At 30.9% G+C, this 21253-nt stretch overlaps 1 protein-coding gene across 1 annotated transcript; it reads right to left on the bottom strand.

Annotated features, from left to right (window-relative positions):
- Nucleotides 1–1281: 1281 nt before the first annotated feature.
- On the bottom strand, nucleotides 1282–19732 carry LOC108721861 (multidrug resistance-associated protein 4). The gene is given in 18 exon segments (XM_073512023.1): nucleotides 1282–1666; nucleotides 2265–2394; nucleotides 2776–3215; nucleotides 3285–3547; nucleotides 4167–4406; nucleotides 5500–5730; nucleotides 6322–6811; nucleotides 7151–7339; nucleotides 8828–9133; nucleotides 9443–9970; nucleotides 10075–10383; nucleotides 12095–12286; nucleotides 15459–15587; nucleotides 16816–17046; nucleotides 17574–17693; nucleotides 17695–17746; nucleotides 18338–18448; nucleotides 19659–19732. Coding segments are annotated over 18 exon segments (4248 nt in total). The 3' UTR covers nucleotides 1282–1453.
- Between the last annotated feature and the right edge of the window lie 1521 nt (nucleotides 19733–21253).

The raw sequence follows: 21253 nt of genomic DNA, 5'->3' as shown, positions 1-21253 counted from the left end.
TACAAAATGGCGCCAAATATATACAATCTGTAGCAAGATATGCCAACGGAATGATGCCAAATACAAACAATTCAGTTTTACTGCTGAAACATTTTTGATTAGCATCACATTCTAAAATACACACGACAAAGTTATAAAATAGTTAAAAAAACATTCGGAAACCCAGAAAGCACGTCGAAAGAGTTTGGGGATCTCCAGTGGACTCGCCAATTTGATTTGCATACGTCTTCTGATAGGATCTTCTCCTGGATCTTCTTACGAAAAGCAAATCCATTTCGTGACGGAGCCGCATATGAAAATGACAAATCTTGCTCAATTTTTGCCGACAATTTACTGTCAGGTTTTATATCAGCAAATTTTGTTCGACTTTTGTCAACAATTTACCGTTAAGTCAGATTAGCAAGGTTTGCTCAGCTTTAGCTGTCCATTTGCTATTAGATTTGCTGTTAGATTATTTGTAAGCTTCGCTTGGATTTTGCCGAATATGTTCCTTAATTATTTTGTCATCTCAATTTGCTGACAGCTTTGAGTATAACAAAATTTGCATCAAATTTTGTCACCTTTTTGTCTTCAAAGTTTGTAGCAAGATTTTATGACATTTGTTTTCGACAGATTTAACCATCTGAATAGTAAACTGACATAGAGTGAGCAGGATTTGCAGCTCCTGCTTGATTTCTACTGCCAGTCTGTCAAATTGCTCCGCGCGTGCAGATACTGCTTGGTTTCTGTCATCAATCTGCTGTCTGATTATATGAACAGATTCTGTCGGGACCAGAATGCGACCGCACTTTATGTCAATCTACTGACATTTCTATTCAAATTTCCAGTCTATCGATATTCTGCTAACGTTTTACTGACTGAATAAGTGGATATACATATATACATATATTATAGGTATAAAATAACAATCAACAGAGAAACGTGACGCTTTTATGATAGTAATTTATGATAGTAGTAGTTTCACTGATATTGATGAGGATTCACATTCTCAATGGCGTCTAACAGCATATATTCTCAATCGCGTTTAACACTGAAAATTTCAATAGTGCTAACGAAATATTTACTTACAGTAAATAAGTATTGATAAGTATTTACTCGAAATAAAAAAGTTATGCTTAAATCAAATAAATATATGTTTACATTTAGTAAATATTTTATTAGTACTATTGAAACAAATATTTACTAAAATTTAGTAAATTTTTGTCAGTGTATTTATATATATATACGAAATTTTTAATAATTATCAGGTTTCCGTAACTATATATCTTTTTCAATGCTCCATATAGTATATTGGTATAGTTACTTTAAAATAAAGGTATATGAACTGTTGAACCCCAGCAGTGAGAACGTGATACGTTCCCCGTCACCGTCGACCGAATACAGTCCTTATGAAAGCGACAGATTTCTCTGCTGGATCCTGTACTTTTAAAAAAGATTTTCTTGATAGAAAAAACTATAAAGCAGATTGTTCTGTGATTGTGGTATCGCTCTCGTTCGCGATATTTTGTGCCGATAAGTTTAATTCACGATGATCGTTATTCTTCTCACAAGCCTTCTTCGCCTGTTCCAAAAGACTTTCCGCCATCTGATTGCCAGTCTTCTCTACCATTTGTGAAAAGTAGCCGTCTGGTTTATCGTGCAACAGTCCGTACGGGCAACCGAATTCCTATTGGTGTAACAATTCTGATTATCTTTGCAAATGGAAACTTCTCTCTAATTACAAGATTTTCTTAAAAATTTAGCTATTCTTTGTGTGTGTGTATATATATATATATATACACACACACTATATATATATATATAAAGAGCGAAAATTGAGCCAGTCTTAAAAAAGAGTGGTTTAATTTTCAATTTTGAAGATTAAAATTTCACTCTTCAGAGTGAGAGTCACTCTAAAAGTTTTAGAGGAAAGAAAGCCATGTCGTGAATTATAAAAAAGAATTGTGTTTTTGAAAACATCAAATTTTTACACGTATTTCACACTACGTAAGATTATTGATTTAACTTTATTGATTTAATTTTAACTTCTTTAGAATTCTGATTATAAAAATGTGAACATTTAATGTCCGTTTTACGATGGTTATACTCTTCTTTCTCTTTATTAAATATATATATGTATTCTTTTTTCAAAAGTCGAATTTATATTATACTATTAATAGGAACTATTATGAATAAATTTTTTAAACAGTTACATATACAAAATTATATCTTTTCGCTGTCGAAATAACTAACATATTCACGTTTTATAAAAACAGAAAACCTACCACAATAGATCCGTTCTCCATTACAATAATCCGATCGCTGTCTATAATCGTATTCAAACGATGTGCAATTGTAATGACGGTGCATTCTTTAAACCTGCTTCTTATTGTATCCTGAATTAAGGCATCGGTACTAGAAATAGAGATATTAATTAAGAACAAATTCGAAAATATGTTAAATTCAGAAATCGTGCGTTTATGATATTATAAATACAAAACATAAATGTTTGCCAGAAATCTGATCTAATCCAATTTGAAAAATCTGTTGTTTTTAAATTTGTTTTTCTTGAAATCTTACATTTATCACAATAGAAATGTTCATTGTATCCTAACACACTACGGAAATATTTTATTATTCACAAAATTAATAATATAATTAATAACTACTAATAGAATATTTGAATTATTGATACAATAATTTATAACGATTCATTAATGATCAATCAATCAAAACCGCTTGCCTTCACAAAATGATATTTAAAATCTTACTACTAAAAAAATCGTCGAGACTCACTGCGAATCAATGTTGGCTGTGGCTTCATCGAGAACGAGCAAGCGATTGTTCCTCAGGATGGCCCTAGCCAAACATATGAGTTGTCTCTGGCCGACACTGAAGTTATGACCGCCAGAGAAGATATCGTGGTCCAACGCGACATCACTCAGCTCGACTTGCCGTAGCACCTCCCACAGCTTCATGTCGTCGTACTGATTGAACGGATCCAGATTATAACGTAGACTCTCGGAAAAGAGCACAGGTTCCTGTGGTATAATGGAGATCTTGCAGCGCAGTTCACTCAGACCGACCATGCTTGTGTCCCGGCCATCGATTTTGATCTCGCCTTCAAGATCTTCATTGAACAAGCGGAAAAGCGCCGAGATCAAGGAGGACTTGCCGGCTCCAGTTCGTCCAACCACTCCAACTTTCCAGCCAGGCTCGATGGATACGTTCAGATTCTATAAAGCACGATTACGTGATAAAATACAAAAAATGTTTGCAAGAATAGACAGTCGGTTTATTTATACCTTCAAAACTGGTGGATCATCTTTGTGATATTTCATGTTGACGTTCTTCAAGATCAATTGTCCTTGGGATGGCCATGTAGGTGGTGGTGGATTATTCGATGTAATGGATTCCTCCTTGGGAAGATTTGTATATTGGAAAATCCTTTCCACGGAAGTCATCAGCGACATTGTCTCAGTGGATTGTTTTATGCAATATTGCAAGCAACCGATCAGAATCAACGATTGCGATATTGCCAGACCTACTTGGCTGTCAGTTATACTACCTGTAGTATGAAGATCAATGAAGAAGACTTGAATAGCTCGAAGATCTCTCGAGATTATCCAAATATATATTTTTAAATATTAATCACGATAGCAATAAGGACAAACATACTGAAGCTTAAATATCAAAAGATTGTTTGATTCTATTAATTCGTTGCAGTTTCTTGCATGTTTACGAAATTCTTAGAAAATTATGAACAATAATTAAAAATAATCTCAATATATTGAAGAAACACAATATGTGCATTGAAGAAGCTCAATATATGTATATTGAAGAAACCTTAATATATTGAAGGAACTGGACAGAACTTATTTATCATTCTTTTTACCTAATTTCTAACAAAAATTTGTCAAGAAACACTATCCAGTATTTTCTATTGAAGTATTTGCTGAACAGAAACTGCCAATATTTAATTATTGTTTTTTCATATATAATTTATGGCCAGTGATTGGCCATCAAACAATAGTTGATATTTTCTAGATAATTTTTGAACAAGTTCTATCTAATTAATTTTAGTCAGAAAAACCTATGTAATTTCTGACCAGTAATAAAAACCTATCTAATTTTTAACCATTTTTTCTCTAGAATTTTTTTACACGAATAAATTTATTATAATTTACCGTTTTCATTTATTAGTATTAGAGAAAAACAAAGACAAGCTAGAAACAGGCATATGATTAGGTCCGTAAAGACACCAAACGCCGACGCGCATGTTAAGAAGAGGTACCACGTGCCGCTGTGACGGTCTTGCAACATATCAAACTGTTTTCGCATCATCTTCTCGATTCCGACGCCACTGCTTCTGATCGTCGGCAATCCATTCAACGTGGCGTTCACATGCGAGAACATCGGGCTCTTCGCTGGAAACGCAAACGCAAATTCAAAAACTTCTAGAATTCATAGATTTCGAAAGAAATAAAAATTTCAAAGTCTGAATTTAATGGTAACATTTAAACAGAGTTGGCAAGTAATGCGTTACTTGTAACACCATTACTTTGTTGATCGTTACCTTGTTATAATAACGATTTGGTAATGACATTGTGAATTTTTTATGATGGTAATGCTAACATCAGAGTTAGAAAAGTCAATCGTTACTTGTAATAGATTGAAAAAGTTATTCGTTACTGAAAAAAATAACGGAAGAATTTATAGGAGAAGAAGGTAAAGGGATAGAGATAATGAAGAGGATAGACAAGGCAAGAAAGGAAGCAGAGGAGAGGAAAAAAAAAAGAAAAATAAACAAGAGTGAGGACCAATCCCAGATAGTACACAAGTAGAGTAAAAAGTAAAGTAGATTAAGTATAATGTAAATACAGTTCAAGAGATGTTTCTAAGTAGATAATCAGAAAATAACAATAGTTAAAAGCAGAGCATATGTAGATTTCTATAGGAAAAATTAGTTGTACGTGATTGTTTTTTGTTGGAATGAATGTATTAAGTCTTGTGTCTTGTATCTTTATGGTGTGTATATACTACACCTTTATGTATTCAGAGTGTTGTAAAATAGTCATGTGTATTAGTTTGGTAAGAAAAAGTGTGGAAAATGTAGACTGGAAGTCATCCAAAGCCGCAAGGCAAGGATTATAATAAATAATAAATAAAAAAAAATACTGAAAAAAATAACTCCCAATTTGTAACGCGTTACTTTTTAATAACATTACGCGTAACATTTACGCGTTACTCGTTATACTTATAACTTTTTCAGTGTAATGCATAATAGTGACAAGTTACTTTTCAAAGTGATCCCCCTTAGTACAACCTTAGCGTTTAGTTAGTTAGCGTTACCGTCATAAAAAATTGCAACATCGTCATCAAATTGTTTACTATAAAAAGTAACGACAAAGTAGTAACGTTTGCCAACTCTGCATTTAAACGATCCAGGAATCTAGACGTCAAGGATTTAACATATACTGTTCTTTTTCCTGATGTAGGATTACTCGCTCCAGTACTTACTTACGCCTTCGAGACGTTTGACATTCTGAGCGGTCTTCAAATAGAACTTCGTCATGAAGAAGAATAAGACGATCACTATCGCTATGAATATCAGCATCCATTGAATGATTATCGCTTCCAAGATCATTATACCGAACACTACGCAGGATCCCTGGAGTGCCTCCAACATCACTTTGGGTAGCCATTCATCCATGATTCCCATATCCTTCGAAAATCTGTTTAAAATTCTCCCTGGAACATAAAAATCGCTAACTTTCAGCAAGATCTAAAAAAAAAATTAAAAGTTGATGTCCAGGAATCGAAATCGATATAATTTCAATGATTCATATTTCTGATATTATGAATAACGGAAAGCGACTATAAATGTCAATCGTCATGTTTTATTTCTTCATAGATAACGATAATAAATTTTTACAGCTCACTAAGATCGAACTCAACGAAAATATACTCGTTTTCTGTATCCGAATTCAAAATTTTATACTTTTAAAAAATTTTTCATAATATTTTTAACAATTCTTCGTATCTTAAATTTATAAAAGAGAACAATTTTTTCCTTGTTAGAATATTTCCTTGTTAGAATTGACATAAACAAAGAATTCAAAAGACTTTTTGTAGACTTTCTCAGCACTTTTAAAAAGTGTTTCAATTCGAATAAAAAAAATCTAAAAAATATTTTTCTAAAATTATACAGAAATTCTTAAAAAAAATCAGACAAGTTATATAAGAGTTTTAAAAAAAACTGTAATTACACTAAAGAATTTTTCCAAATTTTTTCAATAGCACGATTATCGTTACCTATTAGATCTCACAATATTTACTCACCGGAAGGATTAGTGTGGAAGAAGGACATGCGCGCTTGCAACAGATTGGAAAACATGGCATTGTGGAAGTTACAACTCGAGTTCATGCAGACCTTCATGAAAATAAAGCTGCGCAACAGTGTGGTAACCGTGCAAGCGATGATGCAGAATGTGTATATGTATATGGCATCCAAAGAACTGAGGAGACCGTCCGGGTTCAGCGTGAAAATCGACCCAAGGAAGCTGTTGTGGTACATGTTCGCGAATTGTGTGTCGCTAGTGTTTCCAATACGCCTGACATTCTCCAAGGTGGTCCAGTATGAAAGCCAATAATCGTTCCCGGTGGTGACGATCTGGCTAATGATGAAGAGTAGCAGCAGTGTGACTAGCATGAAATAGTTGCCACCGTGATGTAGATATTCCTTGTATACTCTGCCAGATATTTGACCATGTGCCGTCATCTCGGCTTCCGGGCTGTTCTCCACATAATCCGAATCATCAATGTCCGAGTGCTACACGATGGCACGATAACAATCTAATTATTTAAATGTCCCTCATAACAGACGCAATTTAATAAAATTAGTCTCGTTAAGAAGTTAAGAAAATAATATTAAGAAAATTAATAGTTATTTAAAAGCCACTTAACTTCTCTCGAAATACTACTTATTTAATTTCCTTTTACTTGGCTTTATTAATTATTAATTAAAATATCATTAATACGAACATATGCCAACCAGATCTTTCTCAATTATTTTGTTGTATTGCGAGTCTATATTTTTATATTAGATAAAAATAACATATTAATAATTTTGCTTCTACGATTTTTTATTATAAATGAACTATTAACTTACAATAATGGAACTTGCAATCGATAGTTTCGAGATCCGTCTCGTTATCGTGATTCTCCTAGACATTTCCGAAGTTCTTCTCATTTCCTCTTCCTTTTTCTGCGCTTCGTGATTTAAATTGTCCATCATCCCAATGAAATTTTTATTTGATTTTACTATTTCATTATAGCTTCCTTGCATCTTCACGAAACCCTTAAGTAAAAAAATCAGGAATTATAGTAAAATATTTAATCTGAAGGTTATTAACTCTCAAAAATCTTCTAATTCAATATATAATTAACTTATAAATTTTAAACTTTTGAATTTAAAAGTTTATGTATGAATTAAAAAATTTCTTATAATTTTTTATTAAAAGAACTGTAAAGCTAATATTTAACTTCATAATTGTTCGGTTAAAGAATTATTATAATTTTGAAACAATTATCATTATCGGTAGTAAAATATATCTTCAAATCATTGATAGATGATTAATACAATCTAAATTGTATTTATCTAAATTAATACAAATCAGAGGTAAATAGGGGCTTAATGATTATCGCTTTTAATTGGTACATTCTTCTGGATCTATCTATTCTTCTGGACTAATATCAAAGATCTAAAAAAAATTCTTCAATCAGTTTTTCAACAATTACAAAACTTCTGCTTCTTTATTGAACGTAAATAACATTTTGATCGAAAAACTTTTCACAAAAGAAATAACTGTTTAATTAGTTGAAGTAAACGTAAATTAGATAAGTTGTTTTTTAACAGTATTGTGATAAATTACATATTATATATAAAGAAATATTGTAAAATTGCTTTTTATTATAGATATCGATTTGGGCCAATTTTAGCTATTTTTACACTTTTTAGGCAACATGTCCAAAATTGAGGTAAGGTATCTTAAAGACATCATTAAGACATTTTTTAGACATCATATCATATAATTTCTTAAATTAGATATCTTTAAGATGCCTTTAAGATCTCTTATGTTCTTATTTTGAACATATGTGCTGGTTCTTCTTCTAAAAAATTATGAAATTATCATAAATTCTGAAAAAATTCTCAAATTTAAAATATAGAAACTCTAATAAATTACAAAAAATTATAAGAAAAATTTTCAAAATCGTAAATTAATATGTCTCAACAAATTAAAATTTAAAATAAAATAAAAAAAGATACTCAGCCGAAACGAGATGTTTGTAAAATTTATATTAATATAATTAAAATTAGAATTGGCAAACGTCTCGATTCCAAAATTGGACCATCCTCAGTGTAATTACAAAAATTAACTTGTTTAACAAATAGTTCAAACATTACACTGCTGGTAAAACGTCGCTTGAAGGTTCGCACGCTTGATGATAAATAACAGCGTGTTACCAACGGCGTAATTATATTGTTTAATAAGTAGTTTAAATACGCTGATGATAAAACTCTGTCACTTATCTTCAAGCGTGTGTATCTTCAAACGATAGCATTTTACCAGCAATGTATTTGAACTATTTGTTAAGCAACTTAAAATGAGTTTTTGCTATTACACTGAGGATGTTCCAATGTTGAGATCGAAAGATTTATCAATTTTAAATTTAATTATGTTAATATAATTTCGAATTTTACATGAACATGTCATTTTGACTCCCTTCCTCTTTATTAAAAATTTTTCAAGTTAAAGATGATTAAAGAATATTCTATATGACTCACTCGATCCAACACGACGATGTGATCCGCCCGTTTGAGAAATTGCAATTGATGGGTGACGAGTATTCTCGTTTTACCGTGAAGATATTCGGTGATGCACTTCCCGTAGAGATGCCTAGCAACGCGAGTATCCACCGCGCTCAAGGGATCGTCTAACAAATAGACATCCGCTTGTCTATAAACCGTCCTTGCGAGATTAACTCGTGCTTTTTGGCCTCCAGATAGGGATACACCTCTATCACCGACCAATGTCATGTCTCCCTGTGGAAACTGCTGGAAATCCTGCGTCAAAGCGCACACACTTGCCACCTAAAACATTTGCCAACCGATTAAAACATGAAAAACATTAAAACATTAGAAAAAGTTAATAAGTTTGAAATTGGAAAATATTAGACATTTTTCTTTTATCTAAATGTAATCATAGAAAGATTAAAGATTCAGAAAAATGTATAACACTTGCTAAGAGATATCTTCTTTTATTCCGATTACAATTAAAAATGTAATTCATGTTTAATGATTGATGCGGAATACTGAAGGATCTGAAAATTGTTACAAGTCTCAGGAATGCATAAACACTGTACAGTATCCGCAACAATTTCTTTGGATCATGACAACTACCTGCATGTATCTGGCCTTGTCATAGGGCTGGCCAAACAGTATATTGTCTCTCACTGTACCCCCAAAGAGCCAGGGTTCCTGACTGGCATAGGAGATGCGCAGATTTGGATTACTCGTGAAATAACCATTGGATAAATTGCCTTGAAAATTATTCTTCGAAGGGTCCTGAGAGAGGGTCACTGAACCCGCTCCGGGATTCAGTTCCTTCAGCAGCAGATGTAACACTGACGATTTACCGGAACCTACGGCGCCAACCATAGCGCATAACTGACCCGGCTTAATGGTTAAGCTGATGTTGCACAAAGTCGGCGGCAATTGGCCACTGATCCAATTGGCGGAAACACGCTGAAGCTTCACGTAGACCGGAAGATCAGGTAATCCTTGAAGTTCGGAAAGACCGATACTCCCATTTCTCGAGATGTATCTATCTATTTCATTCTCTGCTTCGTTTGATTTCTGAGATTTAAATTGTATCTGCGATGTCTTCTCCGAGCGTCCCATGTTCACTTCGTCCATCAGCAAAAAGTCCTGTAAAAATTAAACTGACTTTAGTTAGCAAGTATGTGGCAATAGATATGGAAAAGATTGTGGATTTAAGAGTTTATTTCGCGAATTTGAAAATAATCGTATACCTCCAATCGATTTAAAGACACCATCGATTCGCCCAGCATTATCAGCGCGTGCGGAAAGTACAACGCGGCGGTAAGTTGAAGCATGTTGAAATACGTTGACATTTCATAGGTCACGTCGGCAGTCAGATCATTCCCCATTAGGACGAACGTTATCAGAGTAAAATAGAGAGTTAATCGTTCGGTGAAAACTATGATTGCCAAATATGCTGCGCGCACGTACGACGAAAATTTGATCTTTTTGATTTCTAGCTCTCTGGTCACTGAAACAATCTTGCTGAACGGTTTCTCCCAGGCATACATCTTCACTATCTGAAATGAAAGTTATGAGCTCGTAAATTTGTTTTACAAAATTTTACTGTAAAATTTAATTGACATTTAAACGTTAGTCACTCATCTAGGTCGTTTAAAAATAAAATATTTAGAAGAAAGAGCTAACAGAATCAAGTGCAGGAACAGTTAATACAGTTTATAATAATGAACTGAACAGTTATTTTTACTAAATGGTTATAACAATTATTGTGCTGCTTTAAAATAACCGGTTATTTAAACAGTTATTTGATTAAATGGTTATTAATAATATAATAGAACAAGTCTCGATCAATTTTTCTCACCAAGACGTTTCTTATAGGCTTTTTACATTAAAAAAAAATGTTTAATTTTTAGAAACTCCGTTTTGAGTTTCTTAATAAAGCAAATTTGTAAGATACATTATGTGAATATAAGAAATTAAATATTTTTTAATTCAAAAATAAATTAATTAATATACAAAAATAAATATGTTAGTATAAACCTTCTTTTACTTTTTATGTAATTTTGAATGATATATTAAAATAACAAAATTTATTGATAATATTAATAGAATACCAAAAATTTACTTACACTGATATACGAGGTTTCCGTTTTTCAATACTTGAATAGTGATTCATATGTATTTTATGCCGTAACGTAAAACAAAAAAGTTGGAAACACTGTTTAAATTTGCAGAATTTCTTTTAAATAAAGATTTTATTTTCTGTGTATAAAAATCACCATTTAGATGTTGAAAAACAGAAATACAATGTTATTTACCATAATACTGTAAGAAAACAACTTGACTAATTATCGATCAGTTCGACTAATTAAACAATTATTACTCTTGTAAATAGTTATTCGGTCTTGAAATAGTGGTTGCGTTCAATAAAAAAAACAGTTTTACAACTGTTGAAAGATTATCATCTGCAATTAAAGTATTCTTTTAGATCCTTAACAGTTCAATATTGTAATAAGGCAGTTAGATCCAGAAGAATGTATCAATTAAAAGCAATCATCATTAAACACTTAATAATTATCATAATTAAATTTATTAAGGATATAAAAGTATAGTTTGAGCAGACAATCGTAATTGTCTGATAATTATGCTATAACTCTTTAATAGTCTAAAGAAACAATTATAATTGTCCGAATTAGACGTTTTATTTTTGAACAACTCCTGTAGCAGACAAATTAAGTTGCAAACGATTTAATAGTTATCGATTAAGTTATTAGGATCTTAAACATTATGGGCTTACAAAATTATGATTCGAAGAAAATGAACGTCTGGTCCATTATCATTACTCTCTAAATTTGATAACGGTTATTAAAGTTTTTCTCGATAACGGTTGCGTAGTAACTGATAACAAAATAACGTTTATTATACAAACAATTTATAACCAATGTTTATTTAAAACATATTAAAATAAACATTTCAAACCATTTTAAGTAAAAAAAAGCAAAAGCATATGCAAATATTTTCATGTTTTCCACAAAAAATAACTTGCGATCGATCTTCATTCTGAAATCTCCGGTTGATAAGCTAAGTGACATAAAAGTGATCTTTTAAGACTCTCAGAAATACTGTTAGAACAGAAATAGGACAGAACAGGAATTTATTTCGTAAATCAGGAATAATATCATTTTTAGACCGTATATGTGAGAAACACAATCGATAAATTAGAGCTTTATACCGGTCGAAGCTAGATCTTAAATGGTAGATCTTAAATACCTGTATCCCAGCTACAAGTTCGCTCATCAACTGTACTCTTCGGTCAGTCAGTGGCGCAATCATGGCTCTGATTCTATGGCTCAGCAAACTGAAGGTTCCTTGTAGTGCTAGAGCGATAATCAACAGCGATCCAATACCGACAAGAACCGAAATACCGATCTTTTGCCACATTATTGTTCCCATAATTATGATCTGTGAAAAAACCCAACAGATAGTTCTTGAAAAGCAACATCCAAATAAGAAAAAAGGAAAAGATCCTATGTCTTTACAACATAAACTAATTTGAAGATTGTAGAATGAATATATAGATGTATGGATTTTCTATAAGTTAACTACACTGAGAGAAAAATGTACTAAATTTTAATAAACATTTGTTTGAATAGTACCAGTTGAATATTTATTAAATGCGTAAACATATATTTATTGGTACAAGAACCATTAATTTGATTTACCTATTATTACATTTTATTTAGTAAATATTTATTTACGGAAAATAAATATTTGCTAAATAAAATGTAATATGTTTTAATACAAAGCCTTAAAACTTTGTTTAAAGTCCGTAATTGAAATACTATTCAGAACACTTGTCACATTCCTCTAAATGTTCTTGATGTCTGAAAAATATTTATCTTTTATTATTCATGTTTTTGAACTCTGAAAACAGCATGAAGTGTTAAAAAACAGAATCCGGCTAATATTATATAATCCAGATAACAAAGTTTAAAATCGAGACATAAGACGCGTCTTATATATATATATATATATATAAAAATATGTCTTATACGTCTTTTTAAAAAATGTCTTTAAAACGTCTTTTAGGCGTTTGTAAGATGTCTTGTATTATTCATTTTTGAACATGTGTGTTGTCTGGAAAAGTAGATGGCTAATCTCAACAATCCCTTTCTTGGCAAAAAAACTACTTCATGATGATTCCTTTGTGAATAGGAAGAATTTATGCAATTTTCTTGACCGATCAGTCACCCGTTTTATTTGCGAAATATAGCTTTTTGGCTTTCATGCTGTTTTCAAAATTCAAAAATATGATGAAATCTTCATGATATCGAGGATATTCAAAAGAATATGACAACTGTTCTAAATATAGCATTCCATCAATACGGACTTACAAAAGTTTTACATAACAAAGATGAAGTACGAAGTGTCTTGTTGTCATGATAGACTACTTTGAAAGATAAAATATAAATTTTGTTATTTGAGAGATGTCTATGTTAAGATAAAATATAAATTTTGTTATTTGAGATGTCTATGTTTTTATTGCTGCAGTTTGAAAACTTTATTGACAGACCATGTAATTTAACGGCAGATTAACGGCAGATCGAGCAGAATTTGCTTTCGAACATATTCTGCTGGATTTGTACTACCAATCTGGATCAAATTATGTGTAAATACTAGCTGCAAATCCGTTCGATTTCTGCTAAACGTCAATTTTCTGTTAAGAGGATCTTAAAGTCGTCTGCTTTATTGATTTAACACGATAATTTTTATACCAATTTTTTCGTATGTATTACTTTTACAGATTTAAAGATGCTTCTTCAGAAAGAGAATTAATTCGTATAGATATATAAGATAATAATTCCGGATTGTATGATGTTTGATATGAAAAACAAAAATAAATAAGAAAATTACTGCAGTTTTGTTATCGATTTCTCTTAATTTATAACACATAATATAAAAGTTTCATACTTTCATGTATAAAACAATTAAGCTTCAATAGAGGACTAGAGATTACATGAAAGAATAATACTGTGCTTTTTTAGAAATGAGCCTAAGAGTATAGTATAATAGAAAATATTGTAGAAAAATTTCATATGTGTGCACATTGATGTGTAGTACGTAGTGATCAATATTTTGTAAATCAGACGTGCTGTAAATCGTATGTGTGTAAGTATAGATAAAGCAGCGACTACGTCGGAGTTTTCCGTTTAGGATCCTCTTAATCATGTACATAAACAGATTTTGTCATATTTTTTATTTGACATTTTGTCGCTCCATCTGACATAACAGATTCTATGAAAGTAATTAAAGTGATCATTCTGTTGATAAAATTTCTCAATAGACGCTTTGCAACTGTTTAAGCAGAGTTAATGATCTGGCATTAATAATTTAAGGAGGCTAACTCTTTGAGCGTAACGTATTTTGTTACACACCTTTTGACTCTTCTTTTCTAGACTATATCGAAGATTTCATCGAAATTGATGTAAACTAAGTATTAATATAGTGAATAATGAAAAATGATTTTTTTTTCATTATTCACTATATTAATACTTAATTTCGACTTTTATGTACTGATTTTTCCATTTTGTTTGTATTTTTTTTGTTATAAATATTTTAATGCGAAAAAACACTTTTTTTAGGTTAAATTCATTTGTGAAAAAAAGCCCCTATGAATATATTCATGTTTTGAGTTATATTTATGTTTTGAGGTCGCTGATTACGAATATGCATTCGGTTTGTTTTACAAATTTTATTTCAATATTTTTACATTTGTTTTATAAATTGTATTTCAATTTTTTATAAATTCAATGGTTGGATTTATATTCAGTCACTTTAGAAAACCCTTATTTACGGATTTTTCAGGATAGAATGCGAATTGTAGTGAAAATCAAGAATTAATTTGCTTTTTAAGCCGCCATATTGTGCTCATCATCTTGGATTTCAATTCTTTTAGGATCTGATAAAAGATTTGATTTCAGCGACCTCAAAAACTTTCTTTTCCTTTAATTGCGTGACTCAAAGGGTTAAACAAACTACGAATTTAAACAAACTACATGTGAAAGTTGTGTTCATAACTAAAATTCTGTTTTTATTGAGCAACACATTTTTATAGATTATTTATTTTATTTAATATTAGTTTTATTGTTATAAATAAAAATTTTTAATATAATAACAAAAATCTAAATTTTTTTATATAAATATTTTAAGTACTAAAAATGATTTATGCAAAGTTTCATTGAGATTCACCAATTAGTTTATAACAAATAAATATTTTGTTTATTTACTGAACAATTAATATCTGAATCTCAATGTAACTTTACATAAATATTTTTGCATTCATAAAGTACTCTTATACAGAAAAATTGAGATTTTTATCATTATTTTATAACACATTTTCATATATTTCTATTAGAGTACAAATTTAAAAAATATTACTTTTTATTGAAATATATAAATTTTGATCCAGATGATAAACTGTCTCTAATTTTTTTGTATTACTTTTAAATGCAATTTAGAATAATCTGTTATTTTTTCAAGTAATTCTTAACATATTGCATTTGCCTTACAACCTCCTTAAGCGATTCTAATTGAAAAAGATAAACAAGATAAACAAGATTTAATTATTTCGGACCTGAAAAGGCATGATCCATATGTAATTCAGGAACGTTAATTGGTCGAAGCGATTGACGTCGTTGCTGAGAAGATTCATGATCTGTCCGGTACCAGTTTGATTCATAGATGCTCTATTCAATCGTAATAACTGCAACAGTTTTAATAAATAATTACAAGGTCTACTTTTATATAATTATATTAAAAAAAACTGTGTTTGTAGTATGTTAAAAAAAACTGTATTCTCTTTTTTCTAAATGAATTTTTCCTGAAAGAATTCCATTTTAAAAACCTTTAACTTATTTTATATAATATCATAAAATAATGATACAATTAAAAAAATTGTATTAATACAAAAATTTAATTGATATAAATTTTTAAAAATTTTAAATTAAAACATAATAGAAAAGAAATATTTTAAACTATAGAACAGTGTTCTACTTGTTATTGCAACAAGTGAAAACTGTTTTTTTCCATTTGACTAGGTTTTATTCTCTATTTACGTGGTAATAGTCTGCTATATTTCGACAGAGATAAGTACAGGAAGACATGTGTCATTCCGCGATGCATATTCGTGAGGTACCAGCAAATATTATCGGTTGAAGTCGAAGGACATGCATAATGAAGAAGATATCTGGCTTGTACGATAAATCACCATGTATTCATTTGTCATATTTTTTTATTTATGATAAAATACATATGCGTGTATTATAAAAATAATGTTTCAAAGTTTCAGTTAATACGAAAATTGAAATTAAAAAAATTTTTAATCAAAACAGGCCTCAAAGATAAAAAATAAGAAATTATTATACTAATGAATAATTGGCGAATGTTTTAACTTGTACAATTACACATTCACAGAAAAACAGCGTTGTTACTGCACGTAATTATTTAATAGATTGTTCGTATAATGATTAAATGTGTAAAATGTATGTCACAAATTTAGCTCTGAATGCTCTGAACGATTGTAGAAATAAAAGGAAATCCATTCGTAGTGACCTATGATTTTACATTTTAAACGTGTTAAATTCTACATTTTTCCACAAGAAACTCGAGAATGATAGATAACAAGTATATGCAAATGACTGACAACGAAAGACAATAAAGGTGCGAGATAACGGACACAATACGATCAGTCACTTCTTTAAACGCCAAAAGCAACTGATTTAAATTAGTTTTTTGACATTGTAATCAGTTTCCTCGTCAGATAATTTAAAAATTTCAACATTGACAAATCTTACGCGTTAATCCAATTTCGTCACGCGTTGTACAATTATTATTTATTAAGCAAGCACAGTGCAGTCTTTCCAAATATAGAAAAAAAGCAGCTCTTTTTTCTCCCTAGAAAAAACTTTGATCAAATTAATCCGCAACATTACCTTCCGATAGAGGAGGGAGCTGCAGGAAATGCGGATCCTCATGCCGATGTGCATCGATTGCAGTATCGTATGGTGCATCATCAGAATGGAGATGAAATTACAGATGATCATAAAAACGACGTAGATCAGCACCTCGCTTTTCTCTACCTTGTACTTCAAGTTGGAATTTCTGGAGAAGTAGTTAATGATCCAACCTTGAATGATCGGTATTGCTACGCGTATTACACTGCACTAAAAATAGAAAAGTTGAAATTTATAATATTTTCCACTGGGAAAACTAGTACAACACTGGTGCAATTGATTGCAAATTGGTTTACATATTTTCAGTGTAAATAAATAATTTAATCCTTCTAACGTTACGAGGTTATCGTGATGACAAAGACTATGTAATTAAAAGGGTTAAATTATTTATTGACATTAAAAATTTGTTGGTTTGCATTCAATTGCACTCAATGTGCACCAGTGTTGCACTAATTTTCCCAATGGAAAGCGCTATTAATCCCAAACGGACTTTTGAAGATAATGGCTCTAAGAAGAGAGAAAAAGAGATCTTAGATTTACTTAGATCAATTTTCTTCTTCATTGTTAATTTATTTGTAAACGAAAGATTGACATCTAACGCAACAAATCGTTCAATTTCCCTCTCTCTTCATGGGAATATTCTTTAACGTTTCTTTTATCATAAACACACTTAAACTAATTGTAAGTATCGCAAATAGTAAATGATATGATATATCTTCATAAATGTATCAATGTACTTGGATAAATGTGCAGATTCCGATTATAAAATATGGCAACCAAAAAGTTTTGAGGACCGCCTTGTACAATCTCGGACGAACATTCTTTTTTAGTAGCACTTTCTGCCCGTCTTTCCTCTTTCCCTATGGTATATTCCAAATTCTTCAGTTTATTCAGCTCGCGATTCCAATACCTGGAAAAAATGCGCTAGGATTCTATAAAGACGATGAAACTGATTTATTGTTAATAAATTAACTTTACTTTTTCCGTATTTAACTGCATTCTTACTTTAAAAAGTAGATATTTGATGTAAAATAATAACGCCGCACGATAGAATAATTATTAAAATTATATTATATAGGTAATGGTGTCTTCCAGCAAAATATAAATAACACAGTATAACACAATGTCTATTTTATCCATTTTTAATATTAGCAAACAATAAAGATGCAGTGATTCATTGTGTTATACTGAGTCATTTGTGTTTCTTGCTGGAAAGTACCTAACATAAATTTGTATGAAATGTCATACCACTTAATCTTTATGAAATACAGATAAATTCTTTGCTTACACAGATAACAAAAGTCTGACATTCTACAGCTATAATTTTAATAAGATATTAAATGGTATGACATTTTATGCGCCATTCTATCTAAATTATTAAAATTCATTTAATTATAATTATTTCATATAAAAATAAAAGTGGAAACTTTAATTTTTACAGGCATCATAATGTGCGTTTACTAATATATATTCGTTTGTCACCATCGCAGGTAATACTCACTTTTCAAGATGATCGGTTAATTTTTCGGATTCGTCTGCTTTGATTGGTCGATAAATGTCAGATTCTTCTAAATTACGCTTGGAGCCTGTCATAAATAATTCTCGCAACCACCTGTGCGCATCGAAAACAATCTCTATGCTTTCAATATATTTTATTATATTACAGTACGAAGACTGTCTTAAAGCAATGGTTCTTTTTTTCTCTTTTTATCAATAATTATAACTATACACAAAAAATCAAAGACTTTAGATACGTATTCAAGTATATTATGGCAAATAATAGCTGATATATATACAATATATACTATTAAATATCAAAGGAGCAAAGCAAATGCTTGAGTAAAACAACATTTTATTATTTTTATCTTCAACATATGTTAAAATGTAAATCAATCTCTTTCTATATGGTCGAATTGCTTACAAGGAAAGAGACGCAACTGTCCCCCTCCGATTTTAATGAGCTTTTAATATGTTATTCTCCAGACAAAAATAAGCGACACGTATTTTTTTTATACGTGCCTATACGCACTTTTAGGGGATGAAACACCCTTTAGAAAAAATTGATTTTTCTCTTTCGAAGCGAATATAGCTAAAGGGTGTTTCACCCCTTAAAAGTGCGTATGGACACGTATAAAAAAATACGTGTCGCTTATTTTTGTCTGGAAAATAACATATTAAAAGTTCATTAAAATCGGAGGGGGACAGTTGCGTTCCTTTCCTTGTTTTATAGCAAACAGCGTCTATATTATCGTACATACTTAGGTACACACTTAATAAACTAAATTTAATAGAGTTTACACAAGTTAAATTGTTTAACTACTTTGTCAGAGCTAAATTAATTACGCAATAGGAGCAGATGATTTAAATGACTAAAAATGAAACTTATTTTCTAATTTAACATTCTAAATGTAACCATGAGAAAGATAAGAATATGACTAAACATAAATTGTACGTCGATTTATTGAATAATAGATAAAATTTGCAGAATGCTTTTTTATTTCTTCAAAGTAAAATATAAAACGTAAGATGTAATTATAATATGAATATTATAAGATGATAAGTTATTAATGCAATACAAGCAAAAATATTCTTCATTTTGCGAAGAAAATTTTATCTTAAAAAATGAAGATTTTCTTTTTCAAGAAATACAATTTCACTTACAAAAAGAAAATTGTTTTTCTTTAAAAAAAAGTTTTTTTTCCAAGAGAGTAAAAATTTTGTGTCTTTTTCGAATTTTTTTTTGCAAAAATTAAAATTTTCTGATAAGAAGCAAAGATATTTTATTCTTTTTTTTTGCCAAATTACTGAGAGTCTTGACGAACCAAAAAAATAGAACACTGAAGACATTTGCGCTCTCTTTGGGGTTTGGTTTCATGTCACTCGTATCCTTATCCATGTTGTTGCACCGTTGCACAAAATCTGACGACTGACACTTCAAGCTAACAGGAAAAAATGAAAACGATCAGCATTGTTATTTCCTTTTTTCTCTTTTCCCCTCTCTCTTTTCTATTCGTTCTCCTTCTCTTGCCTGCCGTTTCTCGAAACACGCTTTTCAATAGTTAATTCTTTACTGGAACATTAGTAACTGTGTTGCTGCTTTTCATATCGGCTTTAGGTATTACTGATAATGATGTACGAGAAACATTAGCGATAACTGTCCCATACGTTGTATGTATCGGCAGGAATGATATCCCTCAGCGTTCGGCGCGCGACACTACACACTCGTACCGAAGCGCACACATACGTGTTAATGGAAACGCGGAGAAGGTGAGGAGCGCAAAGAGAGAAAGTAGTGCGGGGCGCTCTCATATTTTGTCCTTAATGCAAGGCGCACGATTGAGAGAGAAAGCGTAATTGGACGTGATGTTCGCGGTGTCCTTTCATTGTCTCACACATTTGTTAATAGTACGAGTGAGATACATCGGTGTCTTTCGCTCGCCAATATTCATAATAATACTTTTATCATGCATAAAATGTAATTATGCATATAAAAATTTTTAATACTGTAAAACATTTTTGTGCATAATTACAACATTACTGTAAGAACATATATTAAAATAAATAAAAAAATATAATATAATGTAATGCGAAATAACGTATAGAAATAGTACTTTTCTCAATTATACATATTTTTATAAATTCAAATTTTTAATTTATGTTAATACTCTGGAAATAAATATTATGTAAATTAAAAATTTGAATTTATAAAAATATGTATAATATTATGAAAAATATTATTTCTATACGTTATTTCGCATTATATTATATCATATTTTTTTTATTTATTTTATTATATGTTCTTATATTTAACAGTAAATTTGATTTTGCAGTCTTGCGATACAAAATATTAATTTCATTTGCACACACTGCAAATTTATAAATGCATGCAAAACTATTACAATGAGTCTCAAAATTACATGTAATGTAATTATGCATAAAAATTTTTAATACTGTAAAAAATTTTTGTGCATAATTACAACATTACGTGCATGATAAAAGTATTATTATGAATATCGGCGAGCAAGAGACATCGGTGTATCTCACTCGTACTAGTAACAAGTGTGTGAGACAGCGAAAGGACATCGCGAGCCGGCATCACGTCCAATTACGCTTTCTCTCTCAATCGTGCGCCTTGCGCTAAGGACAGAATATCGGAGCGCCACCCTCCCCACTACTTTCACCCTTCGCGCTCCACGCCTCCACCACGCTTCCAGTTACACGTACGTGTGCGCTTTGTACGAGTGTGTGGTGCCACGCGCCGAATGCCGCGGGACACCATTCCTGCCGGTGCGTGTACAATCGCATGCATATCTTTTGTTTCTCTTGTTTCTTTTCTCACTTACTGCATTTCACGCATCTCAATTAATCCACGTAACGCATTTCTTCTTCTTCTTTCTCTTTTTTTCTTTTTAGTGAA

This window comes from Mycetomoellerius zeteki, unplaced genomic scaffold, assembly GCF_001594055.1.
Source record: "Mycetomoellerius zeteki isolate Tzet28-1 unplaced genomic scaffold, Tzet1.0 scaffold186, whole genome shotgun sequence".
Lineage (NCBI taxonomy): Eukaryota > Metazoa > Arthropoda > Insecta > Hymenoptera > Formicidae > Mycetomoellerius > Mycetomoellerius zeteki.
This window is presented reverse-complemented; position numbering and strand designations above follow the sequence as displayed.